Genomic DNA, 27,018 nt, shown 5'->3' on the forward strand with positions numbered 1-27,018 from the left:
TTCACCAGAGCTCTGCCCTGTGGCCAAGCTCAAGCTCTCTGGAATCAGGTGCAGGAGGCCCAGCCAGTCACAGCTGGACACTGCCAAGGGCAGCTAGGACATTCATTTTCATTTGTTTCCATTTACTGTACAAGAGCAAAGTTGATGCTGTGTCTCCCCAGGGATGCGGCACATCTTCATTTAACCCAAACAGCCAAGGCATTTTCCTTCGCGAGGCTGCACCCAGACCTGCAGGACAGCAGGTTCTGCATGCAGCAGCATTTCCTGAGTTTGGGGTTTGTGTATTAGACAGATAAAGCCATTCAGATAACCATACATTGCTCCTAGAGTGTCTTATTAAGCCCAACTAGCAATGGTTTGTAAATGAGAACGAATTTTTTTTTTTTTAGTTTTTCCTTATTGTTCTCCCAAACCACCATCAGACATTTTCAGGAGCTCACGTCTTAATGTGTATGTCTTGGCACACGTTGGGAGTGTCTGTCCTCTTGCAGGATGCCTGCTTCTCCCCAGGAGTCACCACTGGGCTGGGAAATGCAGCCCAGTAGGGCCAGGGCCACAGTGACAGGGATCCAAACTACTGCAGGTGACCTCTGGAAGCCACTGATTAAAAGTGCTTTGGATGGAGGAAAGTCCTCCGAAGGCATCCTGCTCTTCTCTCAAGCCTGTGCCTGAAGTGGAGAGTTCACAGTGGTGCCAGCTCTTGTGAAGGGAGAAATGAGGTGACCTGCCCCATACTCAGTGTTTGTGCAGTGTGAATGTGCCACGGATCTCACATGAGATGAGGCCGTGCATTTACTTTTGGACTCAAAAAGCCAACCACAGCTGCATTTAATTTTTCCCTGCGCTGCTGGGACAGCTGCATGTGCTGATGTACCCACAACGGCAAGGGCAGCAAGAAGGCTGGGAGATGGTGCAGAGCTGCGGGCGCGCAGCACCATGAAGCCAGCCCACCATGCCGCCCCACGCTACAAGGCTTCTGGCCCTTTCACTGAAAGTCTGCATGCCCCTTGCTTTTCTTCATGTACACTTGGGCTGCTTTAATTTCACAGGTACTGAAATGTCACTGTTTTGTTTAAATCACTCTCAGGCATTTTAAGAACATAATATTAGGATTTATCAGGCAGACCAATGATGTTAAGAAATGACAGGACACTTGTTTCCAGTTTTTAATGCTTTCTTTGTAAAACTGAAAATATAAAACCAGCTGAGCAAATGAAGTTCTTTATATACATGAGGTCTGTGATTAAAAAAATCCTTTTAGTTAACAAAAAAAAAAAAAAAGAAGAATTGACAAACAGGTTAAATGAAAACTGATTAAAGGGAACAACATTCTCAAATTGAAACATGTTTCTCAGGAAAAAAGCCCCTTCTTTACAAGTTTATTATATAACTTACATTTACATTTTACTGAGAGAACTTACAAAACAAGCTGCTTGAAATGCTCCTCATTCCCTTAAAGCATTAATTTCAAAGTGCCACAGCAAAGGAACAGGTTCCAATATTATCTCTTATACAGACTATCCATGTATAAAATGGTTTGGTAAATGTGAGGTGTTTATTTAAATGAGCACATATAGGGATACAGACTAAATAAAAGTACTTGAACAACACCTTGGTTATTACATACACAGTTATAGGAATAATAGAGGAAACAAGGTCAGCACTGCTCTTAGGTGTCTGTATATATGGAAGGAATGTGATTCAAGCAGTGATCAAAGGCGCCGTTTTGGAAGAATCCGTTGTCATCGGTTCCGTTTGAGACCATGTCTTCAGATACACACTGTGCTTCAGCGATTGCATCATAGCCTGAAAGCGGGACAAGTTGTATGGATATGATTTAGTACCACAGTACATATAAGGAAGGAAGCATAGTTTGAGGCCTGGGATTATACAGTACAGCCCAGTGTTAATGAAAAGACAATAGTGTTTACCATCAAAGCCTTACCCAGGAGATACACAAACTAATCTCCATGGGCATTTGTGTCACAGTAGATGAAGCTCCCATTCATTTCTGCGGAAAGCTACGCATTTGCAAGTGAAGTGCAAGTATCAGAGCATTACTCTCTTGGGACTTTACACTCATCTGAATAGGATGTCAAAACAATGAGTGGGCAAGGATCCTAGTGAGTGTGCATTAAGTGATGCAGTCCTTGTTTTACGTGTTTTTCCTTTTAATGGCACTTAGGAAAAACGTTCCATGTGTCTCCCAGCTGTTCTGAAGAGCCAGAAGATCTTAAGATCTTTAGATCTGCAGCAAGTGTCTAGATGTGGCTGAATCAGATGCTGGACCAGGCTCAACTAAAAGCCTGCAGGCTGTGCAGTACTGCACCACCAGCAGTAATGACAGATCCTGTAGTCTTGCGAGGCCAGTCCTGCTTTCAGAAGGAACCATCGGCTCACTCCTTAGAACTTAATTATAGGTATTTTACTATTAGGTATGTTTTTTATTATTCAAGACCAAATTCTCTACTTATTTACATTTCTGCATTTTCCTATGACGTATTAATTTACTGTTAGTTTACAGGTCAAATTCTGCTGTCTGCAGAAATCTGGCATGTGGCGTACGTCCCAGGTCTCTGGAAGACGAACTTGGCCTGTTTATTTGCCCTGTGCTGTGTCAGTCCAAGTGGAGTGACCAATATTTTGATAACTTTTGCGAGTGTTTATGTTATGCTAATTTCTATTTGATGAGCCTGTATACTGGGTAGATACACAACCACAGATGGACAAAACCCAAGATAAGCATACACCCCAGAAATCATTATTAGATTCCACATAGAGTAAACTATCCAAAGTCCTGAGCAGAAAATAAAAATTTATTGACTGTTAATGTGATTCATGGAACAGCTGTTTGCCAGTCACATTTGGCATTCCTGTGAGATGAGATCTCATTTAATATTAATGGTGCTATAAAAGCCTGAAAAAATTAATGCATAGCCTTGATGAATCTTGCAAACCTGAACAGTTCTATTTTTACGCACAAAAAGATAAGATTTCTATATTTCATAAATATTTATATTTCAGCCTTTTAAGTATTTGCATACCTCAATAACCACTCTAAAAACAAAAATATTACACAGAAACATTTCATAATAGTTTAGCCTCAGACAGAAAAATCAGCTGTTGTTGAAGTTGGTGTCTTGCCATAGTATTATTCTTTGCTCCTACAATTTCTTTTGGAAAGTTTATTTAGTCTGTTCTTTAAATACTGCAGGCTGTCAATCTGAACTTGAAATTTGATGTTAGCATGAAAAAAACTATGTTTTAGTAACACCAAACTTATGAATAAGACAAAAGAATTCAAAGTTGAAGTTGAAACTTCATCTTAAACTTTTCTCTTGTGTTTGTTACTGATGCATACACCTTCTAGCATGGAACAACAGACAAATGCATGCACGCTTTCTCTGAGCAGAGTCTCCTTTAATATGAAACAAACAGGAAAGTCAACTCTGATTTTTGTAGTCTGCCTTAGGCCCCATTTCAAAAAGCATTTAACCATCTGTTTTCAGTATCATCCTTAACCAAGATGTCCTCCTGAATTCAGACATAAAGAAAAATTTCTTGGAGATACGTAAGTGAAGATTGCAGTAAATGTTGGTGTTTTGTGGCTCTGACAATATTCACATTTTGTTTGATTTCAGTAATTCTGCCAATTCTTAATTGTGGTTTTAAAAGTAGGAAAAAAGCTTCATAAAAATGAATACTTAAAGTATTATAGTAATCTAGCTATAATAACTTGTTGCAAATTTTACATTATGCAAATATGTAACTGAACAGGAAAATACAATTGCCATGAATGTGCAACAGCACAAACACAAAGGAACTTCTGAACAAAATGTAACTAACAAATATTTTTAGCTGAACCTATCAAAGCAGTGCCTTTCCATTTTGTAAATGTCAGCCTTGCAAAACAAAGCCATCCTTTAATTCTTACATGGACAGGAAGTTCTTGCTGCTGCTATTTTCTTCAGAGTTGTGCTAATGATCTTCTTAACTTTGATCTGATTTAAAAAAGCCTGCCTGAGCCTACCTGAAGACATGTGCCACAAATAGCCAACACAATAAATGTGAGAGGTGTCTTTTTTGTCAGCGCTTCTGAAGGTGTGTGTTGCCTGAGACATCCAGTAGAACAGAAGGAGAATTTGTCCATCAAATACAGGAGGATTAAAGAAAACAAATTTGCTTTCCTTTTGGGATTCTTCTAGATGCCAATGAATTTCAGTGACTGTGGTTTTTTTATGCAAACATTTTTGTAATAACATCATTGACTATAGAGTGTGTTCTTTTCTCCTCCTGCTAAAAATATCATAGGGATAATTCTTTATAGACAGAATAAATTACCTGTTGAAGCTAGAGGTGTGCTGAGTATGTGATAGCCATTCTGTCTCAGAGGATTAAAGCAATGGGATTCCCCTGTGAGCACATCACTGGTGACAGATTGGTCCATTGTTCTGTAGCAGTCTCCGTAGTGGAAACAGTTCTGTATTGAGTGAAAGCTGCCTTGGTAACCTGAAAACAGATATTGCACACACATTTTAATACTACTGCAATGGTATTAGCTCCATTTCTGTCACAGTATTTCATTACTATTGTGGGGGTTTTTAGTTCCTCCGTTTTAACTATGGAAAAATGATCATGCTATTCTGTAAGGCGTAATAATATAAAGGCTGCAACAGACTCAGTCCCACAAGGTGCTGTGGACTGTGATCCCCATCAAGCAAAAATCTCAAGGATGTGCTTGATTTCAAGCAATAGATCAGCTGAACACAGTCAACAGCCCACTTGTGTTCAAAGCTAAGTCTAAGTACTCACTGGATCAGGTCCAGGATGCTAAACTCCTAAGGGAATGTGTCTATAATGAATTACTTTTAATTTAAATACAATAATGCACTATTTAAATGAATAGCACTGCTTTGTTTTCAGTTAAGTCTTTTCCCATCTAGTGTGCGTTATGCACTGCTGGAGACAGCATTATTTATTAGAAATACCTCTAAGAATACCTTAAACCTCTCCTTTCTCAGACTGCTCTTATTTCAAATGAAACCCCTTTCACTGAGCATAGGGGCCATAGTCTGCAAGTAAAATTGAACTAGAGGTGCAGGACTGACTCCACATGGATGTCAGGTGAAGACTTCTAGCCCAGCTAGAGGCTTCTGAAAAGTGCCGAGGTAAATATGTATGGTCTCTGACTGCCTCAGTCATTCTGCTTTTGGGGCATGTTGACTTTTGTCCCTCACGTACATAGCCTACGTTTATTATGTCCTGCTATTTTTTTAAAGTATCGTACTACCAGGGGACAAAGCAGTTTGTTTTTTGCCAACAAAAGGTATGAATGAGCTGTATACAACAAAAGAAGATATTTAATAGTTAAGTATAAATGAATTGCTGAGGAATTTTACAACTTACAAGTTTGTGCCAACATCCTAAAAGAAAATGTTATTTGCTCCAATAAGGGTGACCTCAAAGCATGCCACAAGATTTATACCAACCACTGCCTGATTTAATTGTCTTCCTTCCTCCTGACTCAATAACTTCTTCCTGACTCCAGGTTCATCACATGCTATTTACATATTCATATTAACTGTCTCTTCTCCTACCTTCTCTGAAAGTGCCTTCTGAAATGATGCTCCTTCCCTTATATGCAGCTGAAGTCAATCAAGTCAGGCTTAAAGTTTAGTAGAATGTGGATTTTCCTCTACTTGTTGTTTTTCTTCCCTTGGACTTACTCAGACTGAAACCGCTCCTAAGGAACTACTGCAAAAATCCCTGGTAGTTCAGTCTAACACAGCCACAAACAGATCTTCAGCTGATGAGAGATGTCAGCACAGCTCCACTCACTGATGGAAGACTTGGCTTGCTGGGCAACTTGTGCAGCTGTTCAGATAGTTTGTTCAGAAATTAAACACCCGTGCCTATCGCCAGAGCACCCGGTGCTGTACAGGGTGGAATTTTCCCCTTACAAATCATGCAGGGTATAAGCTTTTTCCTGTTAAGATCTCCTGTGTTTTTCCACCTTTTCCCTTTACAACCAAAGTTTGACCAAATAGGTAATACCAGGCAAAGCTCAGGGTCTGTCTGTTCCTTCTGGCCATGTTTTTCTAAGGTGGTAGTAAATAATGCTGAGGCAATTCTTTAGTAGATATGCAATGAACTCATTGAGTGGTGAAAAATCTGCTCTGAAGTGTCACAGTTTAATATGTGTTTTGGCAGAATCTGCAAGGATTAGATGAGTCATTTCTTGAGAACCTGTGATCCTCCACCACAAAATACCTAAATTGTTGATATCCATGACTGTTGAAATACTAACGGATGATGATATCAGATAACGGCACTGCACACTATACCAAAGCTGTTCATATGTGCTGCTATGTAGAAGGCCCAGAAATTTGGAAAGCTAAGTATTAAATTATGCATGTCCTTCCTCAGAATAGACAGCCACCTCTATTTACTGCTTGGAAAGTCTGGCTCAAAAAAACCAAACAGCTCTTGCTAGAGGTTGCAAAGCCATCTTTTGATGTGGTTTTAGGTACAGTGCTGTATTGACTAGCTTTTGATTATTATCCTGACTTTTCTGTTTATAAAACACTCGTGTAAACCTTCTAAAAATATATCCTTTTTAGATGAGCAGTGAAAAAAAATGAGACACTTGTCTTCAGATGAGGTATAACTGGTTGCAGAGAGCACTTATATGCATTCCTAGAGAAAAAAATGAACTTTTTCCAGAAAGTCTGCTATAGACATCACTTCTAGGGAAGGCATGATGTGTATTTTTTTCTGTCTCTGTAATTGCTGCCCTGTCGTCATGGTCCCAGGTTTGCCTTTGTTAAATCAATTAAATATCTTTATGATCTACAGGGCTGGAACAGTGGCTTAGAAAATCAGAGAACAGCCAACCATGACAGAACTGGATTGAAACTAGTTGGATCCAGGGTTTTCTCAAGGCCTATGGGTAAGGCTTTTTTTTGAAGTGTTTTAAGTTACACTGTCTAGCTGCTCAGGAAAGAATACCTGAGGTAAAGAACTGCCTCAAAGTCAAAAGTCTGCAAAAGAACTGCCATAAGCAATCAAATTCTCCTTTGGGTTGCAGTAGCTGCCCCTCAGTTTCACTGTGTGATAATCTGAAAAGGCAGCACAAAAGGTTTTACTGGAACTATCCAACAAACAGACACAATGTAGGAAAATACTAGTGTTATTGCACTGTTGTATTCACCAGGACCAAATTTCTGTGAGTGCTTCACAAAGAAAATACAGAGAAAGACACCATTCTTGTTCTAATATGCTTGCAGATGTGATAAATGCAGGTAGCAAACTAAAGATAAAAGATGGAGTGAGAAAGGGGAAGGTTGCAGCAAGAACATTGGTCATGTAACACAAATCATGACACTAAAATGGGACCTTTAACCCTTCTGACCCGAGCAGGATAATGCAAGCTTACTTCCTTTTTCATTAATTTCATAGAAACAATGAGGTAGTGGGACCCTATAAGAATGGGACAGAGATTTTACAAGGCATTCTAGGATGCATAGGAAGAATTTGTTGCTGTTCCCTGCCCTTAAACTGGGCATGAAACACCATCTCGGTGGGAAGAATTGTGCTTGCAGTATTCAAAGGTGTATTTGAAATGAGTCCTGGATTGTCTGCAATTGCATGCCTCCAGCTTGAAGGACTGCAGGACCAGGGAGTTGCTGTGTCACTTAAGATTTTTTACATGGCTTTTTAATACACTTTCCATAATCCCACCCACTGCTTCAGAGGCACAATTGGAGAGTTTCTTTTGGTACCAGGTAGGTTGGCTCTTGCTGATGGCCTTCAGCAGCCTGGCACGGCTCAAGAGGCCAGTCACTCCAGAGGATCTGAGCCTCACGATTTTTTACACTATTTGAAAGGGAAATTGCAGCTTGTTTAAATGCTAAGTGTTCCCGAAAACCATAGTCTTTACACAAGCGATGCAAAGGCCGTGTGAGTTAAAGCAGCCACAAGGACTGTTAGAACAATGGGTGCTCTTACCATATAAGGTTTTGTTCATTTTACACAACCACAGGAAATAAAATTTGTTGCCTGCAGGCAATACAAATTTGATTTTCATATGCAGTACAGGACAGAGTTTTACTGCATTTATACATTTTAAAAATGTGCGGTATGAAATAAAGATGCTTTCAGTTCATGCCATTTACTTGTGTTTCGTTTAGATTTTTTGAAATGCCTTACACAGAAAGTATTAGGAATTAAGATACGATTAAAATCCCATAACTAATAGTTCAATTAACAACCATATATGGTTGTTTAGAGTAAATTAAACATGGAACACTTTTTACAAGTTCTTAAATAGACTCTCTTCAGAGGTTAAAATATGAAGTAAACAAGAGGCTTGCCTGGTGCAAACATCCCTGTTCCTTCTAGGAAAGCAAAAGTGTAGCACCAATTTGGCAACAAGTCTTTCACCAATGTTTTTTTTCCACATGAATTGCAGGTTTTCCTTCAGTTTTGATTGAAATAAAACATTTTCTGAGGTTAATTTTCAAGTGAAGAATTTACTAAATGTCCTGTCAGTTTAAATGATCACTATTAAATGTTTTATGTACAGTAGATGTAGAAATATCACAGTTAATAAAGGAATAAACCGAGTTCCAAACATAACATTTAGCTAAAATTTTGCTTTGACATAATTTGTGACAGAAAAGCTGCAGTTAGCCACTTCACACAGTGCACTGGCTGCCTCTGTTTCTCTAAGGCACAGCCTAGAAAACTTCAAGCCACTTTAAAATGAATGATGTAATGAGCAAATAATTGGAATATGCCTATTAAATACCATCTTGTTATGTCATGTCATTCACATGTATGTGCAAATAAATCTCAGCTTTTCAAATTCCATAAAATTTCGACAAGAAATCATGTCAGGTATAAATAACTACAGGATTCCATTGCCTGCCAAATTCTTTTAGCATGTAATAATTTCCATCTGATCTTACTACAACTAGGTTTAAACATATAAATAATGTCCATTTATTCTTTCATTATCAATATTTCTGTTACCAGCCTGACAAAGCTTGCTGTCTTCTAAAAATGTCAGATCCACAATGTTTCTATGCTTCTATACAGCTCTACAACTAGACTTACATAGTGTTCCTTTTTTGGCAAAAATTCAAAACTCCCAAATTACTACAGATTCCATTATAAAAATGTGCTATTAATGAACTGAGAAGCAAAAAAGATGTAAAGCAAGTACAGCTAAGTAGAGGTTACAGATCAATTGATTTCAAAGGCTGCTAATCAAAATTGATTTTTGAATGACCATTTCCATAATGAATTTAAAATACTACTTCAACATTTGGCTAAAGTAGAAAATTATTGCTTTTTCAAAACCACACGACATAACACTTAGAAAGCAACAATTCATTCAAAAGGAAATGTGGTTTTCTTAAGGAATAAAGTCAATTTATTTAAGTGGTTCAAAACTTGTTCTGTCTATGCATTTGTTTCTGCCATAGTAATGAGCTGCTAAACTTTCCTCTTGTGGTTTGTAGTTATTTAGCTCATTATAGTAACATAATCATATATCATTATATGCTATCATAAATCTGCCACTTTTCCCTTACAGAGTTAATCTTTTTAAATTGAATAATCTGTTGAGCATCAGGTCAAGTTAGTTTTGCCTTCAGCACAAATCACTTAATGTAGTATGCTTTAACTTTTCAGACTAAGTCAGTCCAACCAAAGAGTAAAAATACACCTTAGAGAACGAAGGGCTGAGGGAACTGTGGGGACACTGAACCCCATTGCAGCTGTGAGTTGCTCACTGGGTTTGTGTTCACCTCCTGTATGTCCTCCGAGTCTCAGTGTACACTGAGGGAAAGCAAACCTCCTGGTCTGCCCACTGTTAAATTGATCACGTGAGACTTTGCCAGCCAAAAATGACCTTATGCAACTGACAGTACAGCTGTGAAATGAGTTTCAAAAACTGGTTATCTGCCTGTATAAACTTATACGCTTGGTTATACTTGCAACTAGACAGATGTCCTGCATGTTTCTCTTTTTGTGAATAATTACCACACTAAGCAGCATGCCATCTGGATTATATAACACATTTCTTAAATATGCAAGCTCCTGTTACTTGAAGAATCTGTGATGATAATGATATCTCTTGCTAATTTATACCTCAAAAATTAGACACATCAATTAGTTCCCACAGCAGAACTCTGGACTAGGTAAATGAGCTCCCGATTAAAAAGGCCGAGTAATTCAGGACAAAAAATGTTTTAAATTAAGCAATGGGACAGCTGCTTAGCTGTTCCCATACCTGTCCTCAAATCACACTGGCACTCAGTAGCTGTACGGAGTCCCTTTGCATATTATTATATAAAATAATACAGATGCCAAATTTCCAAATAATAAATAGCAAAATATTTTTTCTTTGTCTAAGCTCATGTCTAGTGTATCACTGTGAGTGGACAGAGCAGGCCATTGCCAGGGTGCTCTTCAGTCCTCGTATTTTAGGACTAGATGGCTCTTGCTTTGGCAGTGTCCCTCCCTCCAAGCTGACAGAAGCCTGGATGACAGCATACTAGCACAGCTAGTAGCTGTCTACTGAAAAACCTGAACAAATGCAATAAACCTGCTGTTGTAATAGCTTTCCACATTATGGTAACATATCACAGCATGAACTGGTCTGAAAATTTTGCTCTGTGTATATAGCAAGCCACTTCAAAAACTGGAGTTCCCATTGAAATGCTGTCAGTCTCCTACTAAGTATTCGCTGAAAATGCAAAACCAAATTATTTATCCCTAGTTGGGGATTAAAAAAAGGGGCGGGGGGGGGGGGGGGGGGGGGGGGGGGTGGCAAAAAACAAAACCAAACCAAACAAACAAAAAGGGAAGAGTTACCTTGAGATCCCTGCTGTACAGACTGGTTTTGAAACTGAGCGTATGGTTTATTTGGTATTCCAGAAAATTGCTGCCCGTTTGGTGACTGGCTGTGTGATGATGGAGAGCCGTGCTTCTGCAATAGGGAAGGTGGAACTAATGCTTTCAGGGGGCTGACAAGTGGAGAGATTATGTTGGGAGCAAGCCTAGAAAAAAAACATACAGAAAAACTTCACATATCACATCACAATATGGGAAACTGAAATACTTGAATGGCCATGTTTCTGTGATGGCCAAACTATAAAAACATTTATTTTGTGGGTGGAAATTATATTGCAAAAAACCCAAATGATAATGCAGTGCAGCTTTCAGGTATTCATTAGGGGGGGAACAGCGTTAGAAAAGGATTTCTCTTTGCACTGACTTCCTGTAATAGTCCTAATGACAGGATTAGAATGACACCACTCCTCAGTAAGCAACTTAGACACAGCTCAGTTTTAATTTAAAATTTTGTGAGCTGAGAGACACATCCAGAAAACAGAAGTGGAAAATGTAGTTAAAGTGAGTAAATCCAAGTAATGCCTTCATAGCTGTAACGGGGTAAAGCTTTACACCCAAATTTCAGCCAAGAAAAAGAAAAGCATTTGTTCCAATTATTCCTCATGTAGAATTTTTTAGACTTAGAAATACACCTTTAACTGTAGCAGATAGTACTGTCCTTGCAAATAAAATCCTGAGTAAGTCTTTGCTTGTGGCAGCACTGCTCAGCGGGAGACTGATAAGTGATTGTACCTGAGAGATGGAAAATTCCCTCCAGACGTCTGGGACTGGGGACAGCAGAGGAGCGCGGGGGCAGTTCTGCTTGGGGAACAGAGCCTGACCCAATGCTCCCACGAGGAGCTGGAGCAGCTCAGGAAGAACCTCACTAACTCACTCCCATCAAGTCCCCAGGCATCTGCCACCAGTGGAGCAAAGAAGCTTCAGTGCTTCCTCCCTGTCCCAATGTGACTGCTCCACCAACAGGAGGTTCAGCATCTGGCCCAGAAGGGATGAACCATTTGTCAGAGAACTGTCATTTGGCCATTTACAGACAGAAAGAAGTCACGGTGCAGAAGATGGGACCAAAAATCTGGACATTCACATACAAGCACCTTTTATAGCTGCACTAAACTAACTCTATAAAGAGGTAAATACCCTGTTTCCCTGAAAATAAGCCCTAGCATGATTTTTCAGGATTTTTGAGGATGCTCAAAATATAAACCCTACTCCAAAAATAAGCACTAGTTACAGTTAATTTTAAAAGTCAATTTAAATAGTGTCCAGTCAGCTATACATGTAAAAAAATGTAAGCATCTTTTGGAACAAAAATTAATATAAGACCCTGTCTTATTTTCAGGGAAACAGGGTAGGAAGAAGCTGTTTCTCTAACCCTGCTATGGTAGCTGTGACAAATGGCCTTTTGCTCCATAGCCCAGTGTCACACTGTCAGATGTGCTGGCCGCGTGGTCCCTGTGTTAACTGTATACTCTGTTGCTTCTGGAGCTTTCGCTAAACATAAGAAGCAGCTCTTCGAACAGCACTAGAACTTTCAGATGCTAGAAAAACCACCTGTCTGTTTGAGAGGCACCCTGCTGAAACCTTCCAGCTACAGGTCCTGAAACATGGAAATAAAATTACTCCTGCAAGTTATAATACATCAGCTAGCTGGAAAAATATATTGAGCGCAAACCATTGCATGCATACAAAGAATCAACTAAAAACAAATTAAATCATTCACTGGTATCTTGCTCTACCACTGCACAAGCTGTTCAGACACCATAAACCATGATTTGCAATAGCAGTTCCTCACCAGTTTACATGACTGCTTCTTAGAGCAGTTAGGATTAAACTTGAGGAGCAAGGCTATGCTTGACTTAGGGCTAAGCACTACATGGCAGCATTCAAGAGGTAAATATAGATGATCTGTGAATTAATGGTGACAACAGCTTAATCACATTTAACATGAGAGGCAGCAGAACACTGCCAAATGCTGTCAGAGTGACACTCTATTAAAAGGGGCTGAAATAAATCAACCAGTCACAGCCCATCCTATGCTGAAATAATTCCATCTCCCAGAGCAGGAAAACAAGGCCTATAATACAAACCACAGACACTCTCAATATCCTCAAACTAAACGGAAGAATTAAACCAGTATTGTTTAATGGGTGAAGGCAAGGATATTTTCAAGCCAAATATGTAAGAACTGGAAAATAGTTTTTTTTGTAAGAAAGATAACACTCCCTCCAATGATGACGATGTGTAAACTGAAGAAGACTAAAGTCGAATTTTAAGAGTGAACATGCAAGAAAAGGAAAAATCTTACCTGTTTTTTTGTTTTAGATGCATATTAAAAAGAGCTCTGCAACAAAGCTGGGATGGCTCTTGCCCTACCCAAGGGTAAGGGCCTGAGGCTGCAGAGGTGCTGAAAAGGGACGCAGGGAATGCAGGGGCCACCTGTGCCCTCTTCAGGTCAGACACAGAAAATGTTCTCTGGGATCTGAACTGCTGAAGAGCAGATGCTCAGGAGTTCATTTGCTAAAAGCAGCTAAATGCTAAGGTCAGCTCCCGTGTGGCTGTAGTTTTTCCTCAAAGGTCTCAGTAGAGAAATACTTTAACGCAAATGAGCTGTCATGCAGCCCAGCTGCAAGTTCTGTCTTCTGCAAATGCTCTCAAATGTGTGTCTGTGGTCAACTATTGCATGAAGATGGGGCTGATGTTATCTGCTGGGACATGCAGAAAATACTTCACTATGGTCTCTTCTGAGGCTGCAAGTGGGTACTGGCAAAGCACAACCACAAATTACAAAATGGTCACCAACCCCCTCAAATGGCACACACAGAGACATTGTCCTCGACATGCCAGAAGTGCTGTTAGAAGCCTGGAAATGCTTCTATCTGAAAGGAGATTTAAAAGATTGCAGTTGTTTTCATTGGAAAGATAATTGCTAAAAGAGTTCATGATAGTGACATTTATATGGATAATGACCACACACACATTTAAAAGAGAAACAAAAGATGTACTAAAAACTCCAAGGCCTGGATGAGCCAGAAACCACTCTGAATGAGGGAGGAAAATACTTCTGGTAAGCGAGTACTCTGGATCTGCCTGTGCTGGGTTCCCTCTGCCATCTCTTGAAATGTCTTGTCCTGGCTCCTGCTGCGAAATGTGGCACCCCAGCGAGGCCTGCGGGGCTGCTCGTTGTCGAGTGCTTTGTCAGAATGGTCGAGTAATTGCATTTTTAAATTCTTTGCAAATACGTTACATGTCAAACAAAAATGGTACATTTAAGGTGTCCAGCTGTGGGAATACTGAAAATCACAGCTTCCCGACACAGTTTATCTACTCTCAGAGGCTATTTAAATCTTAACCATGCGAGAAGTATTTAACAGTTTTTATTGTTATTTTAAAAGCAGCGCTTCTCCCATTCACACTCTTTTTCATTCCTGTTTTTCCTCTGTGTGAGCTCAGCAGTTGTGACAGTGTTTGTACCTCAATGCCTTTGCAATGGCTGGTGAAGAGCAGGTGAGGTTCCCCAGGTGGGAACAGAGGTGCAGAGGTGTGTGGGGCCCTGCTCCAGCAGGTGAGCCGAGCTGCTGGCTTGCTGCTTGCACTTGGCACAGCTGTCACGGTGCTGGGCCGCAGCAAACATCCCTGTCTGCGGGCAGCAGGTATCCTGGGAACCTCCTGAAGTACAGGAGCTGGAGCTGAAACCCTGACAGCTCCGTGTAATGCTTGAACATTGCTGCCTCTGTGTTAAGAGTTTAATACAGTTGAGCGGGTCACCGTAAAACTGACCATGTTCTGCTCAGTCTCCCCTAAACAGGAAGTTAAGGCACAGTTTTTAGCTAGGAAGGAGCTTTGCTCAGCAAAAAAATCTGCCTGTATTAGCACAAGTGGCCAATGTGGGTATTTGTTGTGTTAAAATATTAATCACAATGCCTACAACTCAAGCTGGTCTCTAAAATATTATTTTGTGTGCATGTGTGAATGTGCTCTGGCATGCTCAAGAGATTTTTCATCAGCTAACTGTCCAGTTCCCAGTGCCGTGCTTTAAATTCTCTCCTGAATGTTTGCCTACTAATTAGGTTGCTGTGATACCCAGGTTGTTAAAAGAGAGAAGAAATCATTCCTGATACAAGTCAGATAATGCATTAGCAACAGAAAATAGCTTAAAAGGAGATGCCTCTACTAAACCTTAAAACACTAACATACTTACACCAGGAACTCAGCTGGGTCTATTAAAAATTCCCAGGCGGTAGCTCAGGCATATGTTTCAATAACTAATAGCCTGGATATTTCCTGTTAATACTGTACTACACCCACAGTTTGCTTTGATTTGGATATTAATAATAAATACCATATATTTTACTTTAATTGTAACTAGTATAATTCAGTAAACTTGCAGGTCCTTTGCAGGCCTTTTAATATATATCTGCACCTATGTATAGCTATATAGAAGAAATACAAATAAATACTCTCACACATATTTAAAAAAATCCTTAGCCTTCCTTAATTCATTAAAGTTGAGGGCTCCTGGCTATACGGAATATTTCTGTTGAGAAGGATACACCTTTTTTTCCATCTCCCCAGCCTGGTGAGAAAGCTAAGAAGAATCAATGGTTCTCACAGGTTGCTTGCACTGCTGATGTGGTTTGATTGTCAATATAGTCTACCCTGTCTTACAAGGATTCTTGATGGTAAAACACTTAGTAACTTGAACAATAAATTAACCCACTGCAGTGCTTTCACTACTCCATTATTGGAAACTGTCTGTCCCTTACGTGGACGGTAACCTGTTAACCATGCATTGACCTTATCCTTAGCCATTATCTGCAATGGACACTAACAAAGTTACTTGCAAGCCCTCTCTGAATCCAGCAGATTTCTAGTTGCCAAACGATGAAACTGCTATTGTTAAAACCCTCGCTGTGTGTAATATATGATGCAAACAGGAAAGCTTTTTCAGTTGAAGATTCATTTTGGTGACTTCAGATCTAAGAACAGTAGGGGCTTCTCAATACCTCTCACACAGAGGGGTGTGCACCAAAAGAGTCTACATGATAATAACAGTGATAATAGCAGTGATAGTAACAGAAAGGGAACTATACAGTTGTATGCAGTGAGAATCTACTTACTTAACCATGTATTACATAGTGGTGAAACCAGAAGAGCTATATTCAGTTATCATACACTAAGTTATCACAGGAGTTAAAACTGCTGAAGATACACTACAAGAGTAAGACAGGGTTTTCTTACAAAGTAAACCTGCCAAAACTAGAAACATGCCACTGGAAGATGAAAAATTAAAATGCAGTTTTTTAGATTACAGTGGTGCAGTGGAGGAGCCAGCCTCCTCTCCATGCTGTCCAAGGCCTGGGAGCAACAGGGCACGCACCACAGAGAGAAGCAGGTTGGCTTAAAACAAAAGGAGCATTTTGCTCACACAGCATGCCCCGGCCTGTGGCATTCACAGCCACAGCAAGTCACAGAATCAAACAGAATACCTAGGTTTTTTAAAAGGGACTGAATAATTTAATGGCCAAAACCAACACTTCCATGCTAAGCAAGGGGTAATAAAATCTTGTGCTTCAGGATGTAAACTGATCGCCCAAGGAGTCAGAAAGAAATTCTCTCTCTTCACTCATCATACAACTTCATACAATTGACCAGGTATTGTGGGCTTTTTCAAACTTGCCTTTGAAGCACCATGTGTAGGATGGCGCCGAAGACATAATACTAGTCTTGAGGGACCTATGATTTCAAGTGGAACTGCAAAACTAATGCGTTCCTCACCTGAGGATGCATCAGCAGACAAGTAAAAGGACTAATCAGAAAAATCTTGTTTATCTAATACCTTCATTCACACAACCGACAGAAAACTATCAGCAGAACTCATCCTAACTCGATAACATACGTTGTCTATGATAACGCACACATTTCTGTACCATGCTAAACACTGTGTTAAAACACTGTCTTAAAATATTCAGCTTCACAGCCCTCCCTAAAGGAAGCTCTGGAACTCAGAGGGAAAACTACCCATGAAGGGTCATTAAATCAAGTGTTAGATATGGACAATGAGCCGATTCCTCACTTCTACTGCAAAGCATTTTGTCACTCACATCAATGGAAACTCAAAGCAATCTGGGTCTTAATAAAAAGAATTTTAAAATTAAAAAAAAAATTAACAGTCAAAACATAGATTATATTAGTCTTCTCTATCATTTTATAAAGTGCATACCTTTAAGCATCTCAAACAGAAATCCTAGAAAGACTTCTATGTAAATTTTCTTGCTGATCCTGTTTTAATAACGTACTTTGGATTGTGAATGTTCATATTAAATTGCAAGGCATATGTGAAGGAACTATCTAGCTAAGCCATGAGTTAGCAGTGATCTATAGAAAAGACACCTAATGGGTTAAAAGTACCATTATCTTGTTTTAGAAGTTGTTATCCTGCCTCCAGTTTCAGCCTCCCCAAGCAGGCAGTGGTGTATAAGAATTTGTGTATTTTCACCATGCACACCAAATGTCTTCTTCCAATACTATTGCAATGTAAAGAACCAAAAAATACATACATATCAACACTGATTTTTTTGAGCTTTCTGTCAAGATGTATGTTTTCTATATTCATTCACAGTAGTTAGTCTGAGTAAGAAATATTTTTACACTTTGCTTCAGCCAGTCTTTGTTCAATAGCAGTTTCTGGACAAATTAACATAGAATAAGAAATTATAAAGCCAAATTTTAAGCTGTGTTAAGATGAGTTTTTTCATGATCTAGCTGATCATCTCTTGACTGCCAAAAGCTACATGCAGTATGTTTAATTGGTAAATACTAAATGGAACTGAAAATTGAAAAATAATGAAAATAAATTCAAACGAAGTTTCTTGAATGAGTGGGAATGAAGTATAACCGCAGAATAGACATATCTAAAATAGGAATGTTTCCAATATGAAAACTGTCTGGTTTTTTCTTTTTATGATGTGATGGTCTGATTGGCAGATTCCTCAGCTAGACAAAAAACCCTCGACCCATATCCCATTGAGTTCAGTGGAAACAGGACCGAATCCAGACTGAAAAACATCTGTCCTTTATCTCAAATAAATTTTTGTATATTTTGGGTTATAAAACCATTCTGTAACACAGTTCTCATGCATAGCGTATCGCCATATCAAAGAATCTTGACTTTGAGAATTATGTGTAACTCATATTAAAATGAAGAAAAGTATATGATAAAGCACCAGAGTGAGAAGTACAAAGCAAAGAAGCTCCATGTTTTATCTTAAGTGACTTGTACAGTATTGCAGCTAGTTACAGAAACCTGAAATTTTCCATGAAACCAGGTTCTACCAATAAATTCAGCACGCCAACCATTTCATTCACAAAATCTCTCCCCTAAGCATTATAGTTACTTATATTGTGAGAAAGTCCAATTCAGTTCCAGGACCAGGAGATTTTTTTTTTTTAATGGAAAAAAAAAGTTAACACTGATTTTCATCTCTTCCCATAATATTAAAAATGATGTGTAAAGCTCTGCTAATCTGGTCTCTGGATAGCGCCCAATCTCTTGCCACGTGTTTCTGTTCTGGGTCTTGCCCTACGGGAATTTCTGTCAGCACATGCTCAGGAAACAGTTATACCGTTCACTTTTCTAAGACTTTTTTTTTAAGATGGACTCTATCTGAAGTTTGGTGAACCTTTGCACTAATCATTGCCAGGTGCCTCTGGCTGCATTTCTGGAATGCAAGGAATCTTTTCCTTCTCTCTCTGTTTCTTCCTTTCTCCTCTTCCCCCCCTCTCCATGATAAATAATAAATCCTTAATTGCGGATCACCTTGCTGGGCATCATTGCATTTTATCACACTTTTCTATAAACAATGAGCAAACAAGTCACTGGGCTGTGACACCCTGCCCTTCTTACAAGCCTCAGTCTCTGCTCTGCGACTGCAAGACACGACACTGTGTTTCTGTTTTCCTCCTTTCTCGCTGTGCTTCCAGCAGCTCAAGCAGCTGCTGTCCAGAGACTCAGGCTCTATTCCTCGCTCTGCTACTAAGGCAGCATATGACACCTCCGCATGTAACATCTTTAAAGTAGGACGGAGGCCATGTCAGCCTTTTCCCAGCTTCTAGTGCATACAAGATACTCTTTCTCATTCCAAATACTTCCTTGAATTACATGAATCCAGTTCTGCACCTTCACTCACCCACGCTCTCAGCAGTGTCAACAGACACCTGTGCAATAAGGGCAGAAGGTCTGAGGAGCAACATGGAGAACGATACCACGGGACCTTTAACGTGACTGAAGAGTCTTAGGTCATCTCATTGCTTCAGAATATTTTAATAATACTAATCAACTGTGATATGAAAACAGCTTTGGGTTCAAAATTACTTACTGAAATACTCACAGTCTTTTCTAACAGAGACACATAAAAGTCTCAGTTGGGCTTAAAACATAACTCAGTGTATTGTAATGAATTTCACTGTTTACACAAAGACTCACACAAATACGCAAGCACAGTTTTTCTATGTTAAATGAGTACCTCTACAATTGTTCTGACCTGCCATGTGCAATTTCTGCCAAGCAGTTAATCACAGCGACCATTATGGGGACTGTGCCAATCTAAAAGACATTTTTATTTATAAGGGTTTGTTCAATAATGTTCTTTGAAATGAAACTGATGAGTCACTACAGTGGAAGCTGCTACACGTAAGGGAAATTTGAAAACTTATTCTTGCTAACCATCTAGCAGGAAAATGTATTTCAAAAGTTAAAAAAAAAGTCCTTATCAATGTGGTCAGAGAAATAGAAAAAATATTTAAATAAAGAGCACTGCCTTAGGTTCACATGATTGCCAGGAAGTCAATTACAAAGACATGCAATCAAACACAGATATTGTCTACTCAATATTTTCTGGCATGAACTGCATGCTTGACTGACCTATCTTATTTTTAGTCATTTAAGATCATTATTCTCTGGCAAATATGCAGCAAGATGCTTCTAGGTGCAAGTAGATTCTGTATAGGTAGCTGATGCCTGCTTTCTTCAAGTTTACAGTCTAAAAGGCACTCTACCAAATAGTGGGAGATATTATCATTTGTTATACCATGACAGATTATTGTGTTTGGGGTATATGGTTTACATCTAACTTAAGAAGTTTCACTTAAAAGGAAAAACAAAATTTGGAAAAAAAAAAAAAAGAAAAAAAAAAGGCTTTACAGATAAGTGTAAATTTAAATACAGATAAAACCAGTAATGGCTAAAATCATTAATATAATGCACAAGAGCTGTGGTTGAATTCGTCTTAAATGTTTCCTGAGTTCCTCTGACCAACTCCTTTATTCTCCTACCTTCTCCTGTAATTCTGTTGTTTGCTCTCATACAGTTTTGTTTACAGTGTCTCCTGTAGGCAGGCAACACAGCGCTTACTGTGAGACCCACTGCTGAGGGCTCTCCAGTGAATGTCAATTCAGCCCTTTCAGAAACACAAATTAAATACATGCCCACCTATTTCTGCTGATGACCAAACAATATTTTACCCCATGATCAAGCACTAAGTTATTCTTAACCACATATTGTTGAAGTAAGCCTATGCTAATGCTAATTTTGCTTTAAGTGGGGGAAAACTGTATAAGACTATCTGGACATGATTACAAATGAATTCTGATCACATTTTCTACAATGAGATAAATGACTTGGGATTTGAAACCAGATGCTTTTAATTACTGATTTTCTTTGTTACATGAACCTCAGCTCCACACCTGTACATTGTTCTTTCTTTGGACAGATGTACTGATGCCTCTTTTGCGTGCTCAGATCCATAACACTGAGATAAATTATGATGGGTTCTTGGCTTCCTCCATTGAAAATGTTTTCAGCTGTCAGAGATATCTGTTTCTTGTTATTGGTTTTAGTGCTTTTGAAAGAAAGACTAAAACACTGACTTGTGTATTCTATTATAAATGAAGAGTATTCTCCAGTGGAATCCACAATGAACGAATGATGTATCTCCTTGGTCCTAGGAAGTGTTACAAAAACTGTGTAGGTATTTAGTTCTCCAGAGTACTTCTAGACAGTAAAAGTTTGTTTCCTACAAAGATTTTAGAAACATGCCAGTTACTACTCAGTTTATTTGTATGAGTTCACAAACTTAAAGATGAATGAAATTTAGACATAAGTACTTAGACATCTAATTGTCACTGAAAGTAACGAGAATCAGGTACACAAATGTATTTTCCTATCTGGCCATGGATTCTGGCATTTAAAGGAGTTAGCACAACCTACTGAAAAGAATCTCCCCCATTTCTTTTACTGGTTTGGGGGAGATTTCTTCAGTCTTATCCCAGAAACATTAACGCTCCAGAAAAGTAGCTGCTTGCAAACAGTGAAACTCCTACAGCCACAATTTGCGTCTGGTTCCATCTGACGAGCAAGCACCCACCAAACCCTTTGTACACCACCATCACCTACCAGCCAAGCTGAGGCCAAAAGCAACTCACAGAGCAGAGATGTGGGGTTGGTGGAGGCTGCTTCCTCCCAGCTCATCACTCACTGGGACAGGCAGGAACACACAGCCAGGTTCCTCTTTGAAATGGCAGCACTTGATGCGGTCCTGGCCGTGTTTGTAACAGGGCTGAAAGGTGTGGGGGGGGGGGGGGGGGTAGCCGGCTTACACTCTCTTATTGTCACAGTTTAACATGGTAGTAGTACAAATGAAAATCTAACACACAAGATTTTTATCCTGCATATTTGTTTTCAACCTTAAAAATATCAGGAATTTAAAATGTGGTGTTCCCTGACTGAGTAAGAAGGGAAGCTCTGTGTACCTTGTGTTACTTTACGTAAAGAGAAATTAAGGACTAAATTTTTAACAGAGAACTCTTTACCTTTAAGTATTTCTGTGGTATTTAAATTAACAGGTGCTAAGGAGCAAGCAAACAAAAATTCTGATGTTTAAGCAACCTGATTAAAATGTCTCTTTTCACTTGATCGTTTTTAAGTCCTGTTTCTTGTGATTTTGTACGGGTAAGTGGCTCTTCAGGGGGGTCTGGAACATGGTTTGAACTGGTTGCAGTTAGCTGCTGAGAAGCCCAGGCAAAAGCGAGTTGTGTAAGCTCTGCCCTCTACCTTTGATTACTTAATCCTCTATATTAAAGACTCACAAGATTGGATTCAGAGTTCTTATTAATCATCACCAATGGCCATGTCTTAATCCCACTAGTTCTTCATTTACTGATGTGTTTGCAGAGTAGCAAGACCTAAATTACCACAGGAATATAAGAAAAGTTTCACTTTCCCTTGGAGACACATCACCTTCCCAGTAAAGTTATTATTTGTCAGTACTCCCAGCTTCTTTGGAGAACAGAAGTGCTGTTTGTTATGGGTGACACAAGTGACAGAGGGCCTCACAGTCACACATAGAGGGACCGTGTTCAGATCCTACAAAGTGACCTTGTTAGGTCATTAAACTAAATTGCATAACTTGGTGCCACCACTCAAACTCACTTAGCTGTAATCGTATCAGTTTCATTTAGGCTGATAATTTATCACACTAAATAATTTAAATTGGAATTTACAGAGATAGTTTACAAATGAAACTAAGTGCCTTTTTAGATTACTCAGATAATAACAGCCAAAAAAATAGTAGAAAGAATGCCAAGTGAAACATCCGCATAAAGCTTAATACCAAAACCTGTTTTTCCATCTTCGCACTGCTACAAATCAAAACAGGCTATTTTTGCAAAGGGCAAAATGAAACCAAGTAAGACATTATACATGGCATATGCTACAAGAAATGCTAAAATAACACTTTGTTACCTGAAATAAAAAATAAACATATATTTAAACCTGGATCATGACAAGCCCACTTTCTGGATGCCAAATTATTTCTCAGTCACACACTTTTAGTTTAATTAATATCAATTTAAGTAAAATTTTTTTTGGTCTAGCATGCACTTCATACCAGAATTTCAAAAACTACTCTCCAGATTGTATAGAGCCAGTATAAATACATTTGGTAATGAAGTCAGATTTTGTTAGAACATTTTCAAGTGAATTAGATAATTTTGTCAAACTATTTAAAAGTCTTAGCAAACCATTTGGGAAAATTGACTGCTGCACTTAGTATTGACTTTGGCAAAGGATGGTGTAACAGGGCGCATTTTTTAAGAAAAAGCCTTTAAATCAAATCCTGAATCTTATGTCAAATTTGAGTAGACTATTTGTACTCTGCCTCATGTAGATTTTGGCATCTTGCATATTTGATGACTCAGTAATTAGATTTCTTGATAGTAATCATTTGGTTCATTCCATGGACTTAAACTATGCAATCCAGTCTTGTCATCGTACTGATTCACAGTATAGAAATTCTTTGCATTTACTTAAACCCGAATGCTGAGACAGCTGACAAATGAGGCAAAACATTATATGTGTGGCAGGAAGCTGGGGCAGTTAATATGAAGAAAGACAGTATTAGGTGTTTCTTTCGTATTGTAAACCATATATATTTTATATGAGTAATGGTGTACTGCTATGAACTGGCAAAGGGTCACAGTTCTGTAATTCAGTGGCTCCATGCATTAGATTATGAAGTGATTTTGCCCAGTTAGATGGATGAATGGTTTAAACAAAACTGCACTAAATGAAATTCAAGGGCTATTAGTTCACACTAAGCTTTCTGTATTTGCACTTAAAATGTCAGTTGTGGGTTTTATTTCAGCAGTCATTAATAATGTAAGCATAAACAATTAAAATACAGCAAACGTATCTTGGACTGGGTATGACAGCGCTGAATGCAGATTATTTTGAGTTTAGAAAATGGCATTTGAGATGCTGAAAAATTCCAAATAATTATGTCATGAAACTAGACACCCTGTTTTAAAATAACTATCCAAAAATACATTCCACTCTCTCTTTCCTGATGTTTGGTTCATGGTTAGAAATCTGTTATCCTATCACTTTTACTTTTTGTCATAGGATATTAACTGTAGTGTTTCTGCAAAGAATTTACATTACTTAAGCATATAAGCACTGAGATAATTAATCAGCACTATTGTCCCCTCTGAGAAAGAATACTTATTCCACTAGAACGGAAAACAGCAGAGGCAATTCTGATGTAAACTTTGTCCTAAGAAAATGATCAAAATATCCATAGAAGGAGCTCAGTGAGAAACTCAGTTCACTCAGCACAGTGTTTCTGCATCATACGCTGGCATGGAGACATGAGGGCAGCACAGAGAATTCACCTGAGAGCTTCAGACCCCTTGAACTGGAAAACTGTCTGTTGCCCTCATTCTAGTCAACTCTTCGCTTTCATTGCTTATTAACAGTACTAGAACGTGAAGTGCCTTAGAAACAAATCCACCTTACTGACAGCCTATTAAATGCTTCCCATCCTTAATTTATTTCATTCTTAGTTGGCATTTTTTGCCTTAACTTCCCTAGGAACCAACTCAGGGAGGAAACAGCTGAGCAGCATCCTGGGCAGGAGTGAGAGGAAGGGATCCTACTGCCTCAGGCTCAGGTAGTCCCATTCTGCAGGGAAAGAATAGCTCCTGGGTTACCTTCCTTTTGAACTGTCTGTCTCCATTCCTCCTGTTTGCACTCACTGCCTTCTCTGCAAAGAAAATGTCTTATTTATCTGGTATAACTTCCACCTATATCAGCATGTCCAGTGCCTCCCGTGGCCATGACTCTGCCACGGGCAGAGAGGAACTGTCAGGAATGTGGGTGGTTGGGCAGGGAAGGAGCAGGGTTGGGCACAGACATCTTATGTGACTTTTTCAATACCTGAGGGACAGAGTAAGTCTACAATGGGCAGATATGAATCATATATTGGGAGGGGGCAGTGGTACCTGCTGCTGGCATAGGTCAGAAGAGATGGCTGAAGGAGGAACAGGGTGTAGAAGTTAAGCTTGGTACAGCATTCATTACCCAACTAAGAAAAAGAATGGAGTAATTTGTTCCTAACTGAATTTCCTCAATTAGATTGTTCTTCACTACTCCAGGTGTAATTTTCCTTACCATGCCCTTTCCATACCACATACCCTCTGCCTTCTCCTTGAAGCATACAATTAGAAACTTTCTGGGCTTCCCTTTCCCCATAGAAAAGAAGGGATGGGTCAGTTACTAGACTAGGATGGAAAGACTCTACGCTCAATTGCTATATTTTCTAAAGAACACCAATGTATTTTTAGGAAAAAACCTCTCAAATCAGAGTCCATTCCCTGTCCAAAGTGCTGGGAAGAAAAACTGTAAGTTTGATATTTAACTTGCATAAGTCAAAAAAAATCTGAGCAAAAAGATTAGAGCAGAATTTGGTGGCCTACAACAAACCTTTACTATTGAGAAGATGTTATGAGGTTCTTGAGCAAACAGTGCTTTATAAATGTCAGATACTGTAACAATTAAATCTATATAATCAATGTGAGCATACCCCTCTCTGATTGGGAGCTTACTGGCTAATGCCTGCCGCTGAGAGAAGTATTAAGAGAATCTCAGAGTGAAAGGAAGTGAGAAAGCCTGCTGCTCTGATACAAAATCAGTCTTACTAAGGCAAACACTGCCTTATTGCTGAGTGACTCATAGTTTGGGTTTTTACCCGTTGAGAGATTTCACATTTCAGCTGAAAAAAGTCATCAAGGAAGTCATCAAGGAAGAATTAAACCAACCAACCAACCCTACCAAACCAAAAACCAACCAAACGAAACCCAACCCAACACCAGCCAACCAAAAAAAAAAACCAACACCAAAAACAAACCAAAAAAAACACCCTACCAAAACCAACCGAAAAAACCAAACACCAAACAAAAATCCCCACCCTGAATGGAATTTCATACTATATGGAATTACATGCTATGAAGAAAGAAAGAAACCTCTCTGTGTTTTGTTGAAGGCAAGGGCAAAGCCCTGAGCAACCGGATAGTAATGTCAAAGTTTGCCCTGATGTGCACAGGGGTGGATGACATGACCTTCTGAGGTCCCTTCAAAATGAAATTATTCTATTATTCTAAACCAAAACAAATTGCTTAGCTTGGGACAATGTTTTTCATTTGAACAGCATCCATGCAAAGTAAAATAAACAATCATTCATTATTATGCCAGACAGGCCAAGCATGTTTCACACACATACCCTTCCCTGGCACTCTCCAACGGCGACTGATGGTGATGTGGACTGGAAAGGGTAGAGTCGAGTGGATGGTGTCTTGAAGGGATGTCATGAGGAGGAGGCAATATACCTGGTGAGGGACCGTTATGGTTAGCGCTGGAACCACTGTACATGCCTGTGAACACACAGCGTTTTGCAAAATAAAATGAGCAAGGAAAGAAGCATCCAAGCAAGCCCTTGAAAGTCCCCAAGTTCTTCCCTATTCTGCACCCAACCCTGAGACACTAACACACAGCAGCTCACTTCTGTTGGGGAAGTTATAGTGGCAGGGGGAGTCACCTACTCAGATATGCAGTGCCTCAGTGAATAACTGCTGTGCTTGGAACAGCACTCAAAGCTCTAGTAAGGTGCTTTGACACGTGTGTCTCCTGGTCAGGCAATCCATTTCTTCCTTGCTGTGAGTGCAGACCTATAAGCACTGCTCCTAACAACTGGCAGGACTTGCAGGACTCTCACCCTGCATTCACCTGCTTCTAAGTGAGAACCCACAGTGCTCAGTTGTTTGCAGCACGATGGAGCTCATATTGACAGCAGAGCAGCACATCATACTTACCAACATCACATTAGAGATTTAACTCAAAGCACTGTTTGTGTAAGAGGGACCAGGGCCTGGGTTTTATCGTTGTTCATGTACTCAGACACTCTAGGCTACCTGGGGGTCAGGGCCTTGACACTGACTTTTGGGTGAAGGCTGCACTGAGGGCCAGTCTCTGTAATGAGGGGAGATCGCAGGAGTGCTTGCTGCCCAGAGTTCCAAATGCCGTTTGCAAATGCCACCCTATAGCAGGAAGAAAAAAGGGCCGGCTGCTAGTAAATTCAATTATTGGAAAAGTCTTCTCCTCCTTTACTCAGTTTCTCTTCCTAAAATTTGCCTACAAGACATTGCCTGGATTTTTGCCCTCCGCCCAGGGCATGCCTCCCAGGGAATCTGCACGCTGATGGGGACTAGAGCAGC

The 27,018-nt window shown here is 39.5% G+C and overlaps 1 protein-coding gene across 1 annotated transcript in view; it reads right to left on the reverse strand.

Annotated features, from left to right (window-relative positions):
• Window positions 1-1,669: 1,669 nt before the first annotated feature.
• GLIS1 (GLIS family zinc finger 1) overlaps window positions 1,670-27,018 on the reverse strand; it is a gene marked incomplete at its 3' end in the record, with an annotated part of 200,489 nt that continues 175,140 nt past the window's right edge. The window contains 4 exon segments of the mRNA XM_080348359.1: window positions 1,670-1,806; window positions 4,342-4,509; window positions 10,882-11,066; window positions 26,028-26,178. Coding sequence (XP_080204485.1) covers window positions 1,670-1,806; window positions 4,342-4,509; window positions 10,882-11,066; window positions 26,028-26,178 — 641 coding nt within the window.

The sequence above is a fragment of the Nesoenas mayeri genome (assembly GCF_963082525.1).
Source record: "Nesoenas mayeri genome assembly, chromosome: 8".
Classification (NCBI taxonomy): Eukaryota; Metazoa; Chordata; class Aves; order Columbiformes; family Columbidae; genus Nesoenas; species Nesoenas mayeri.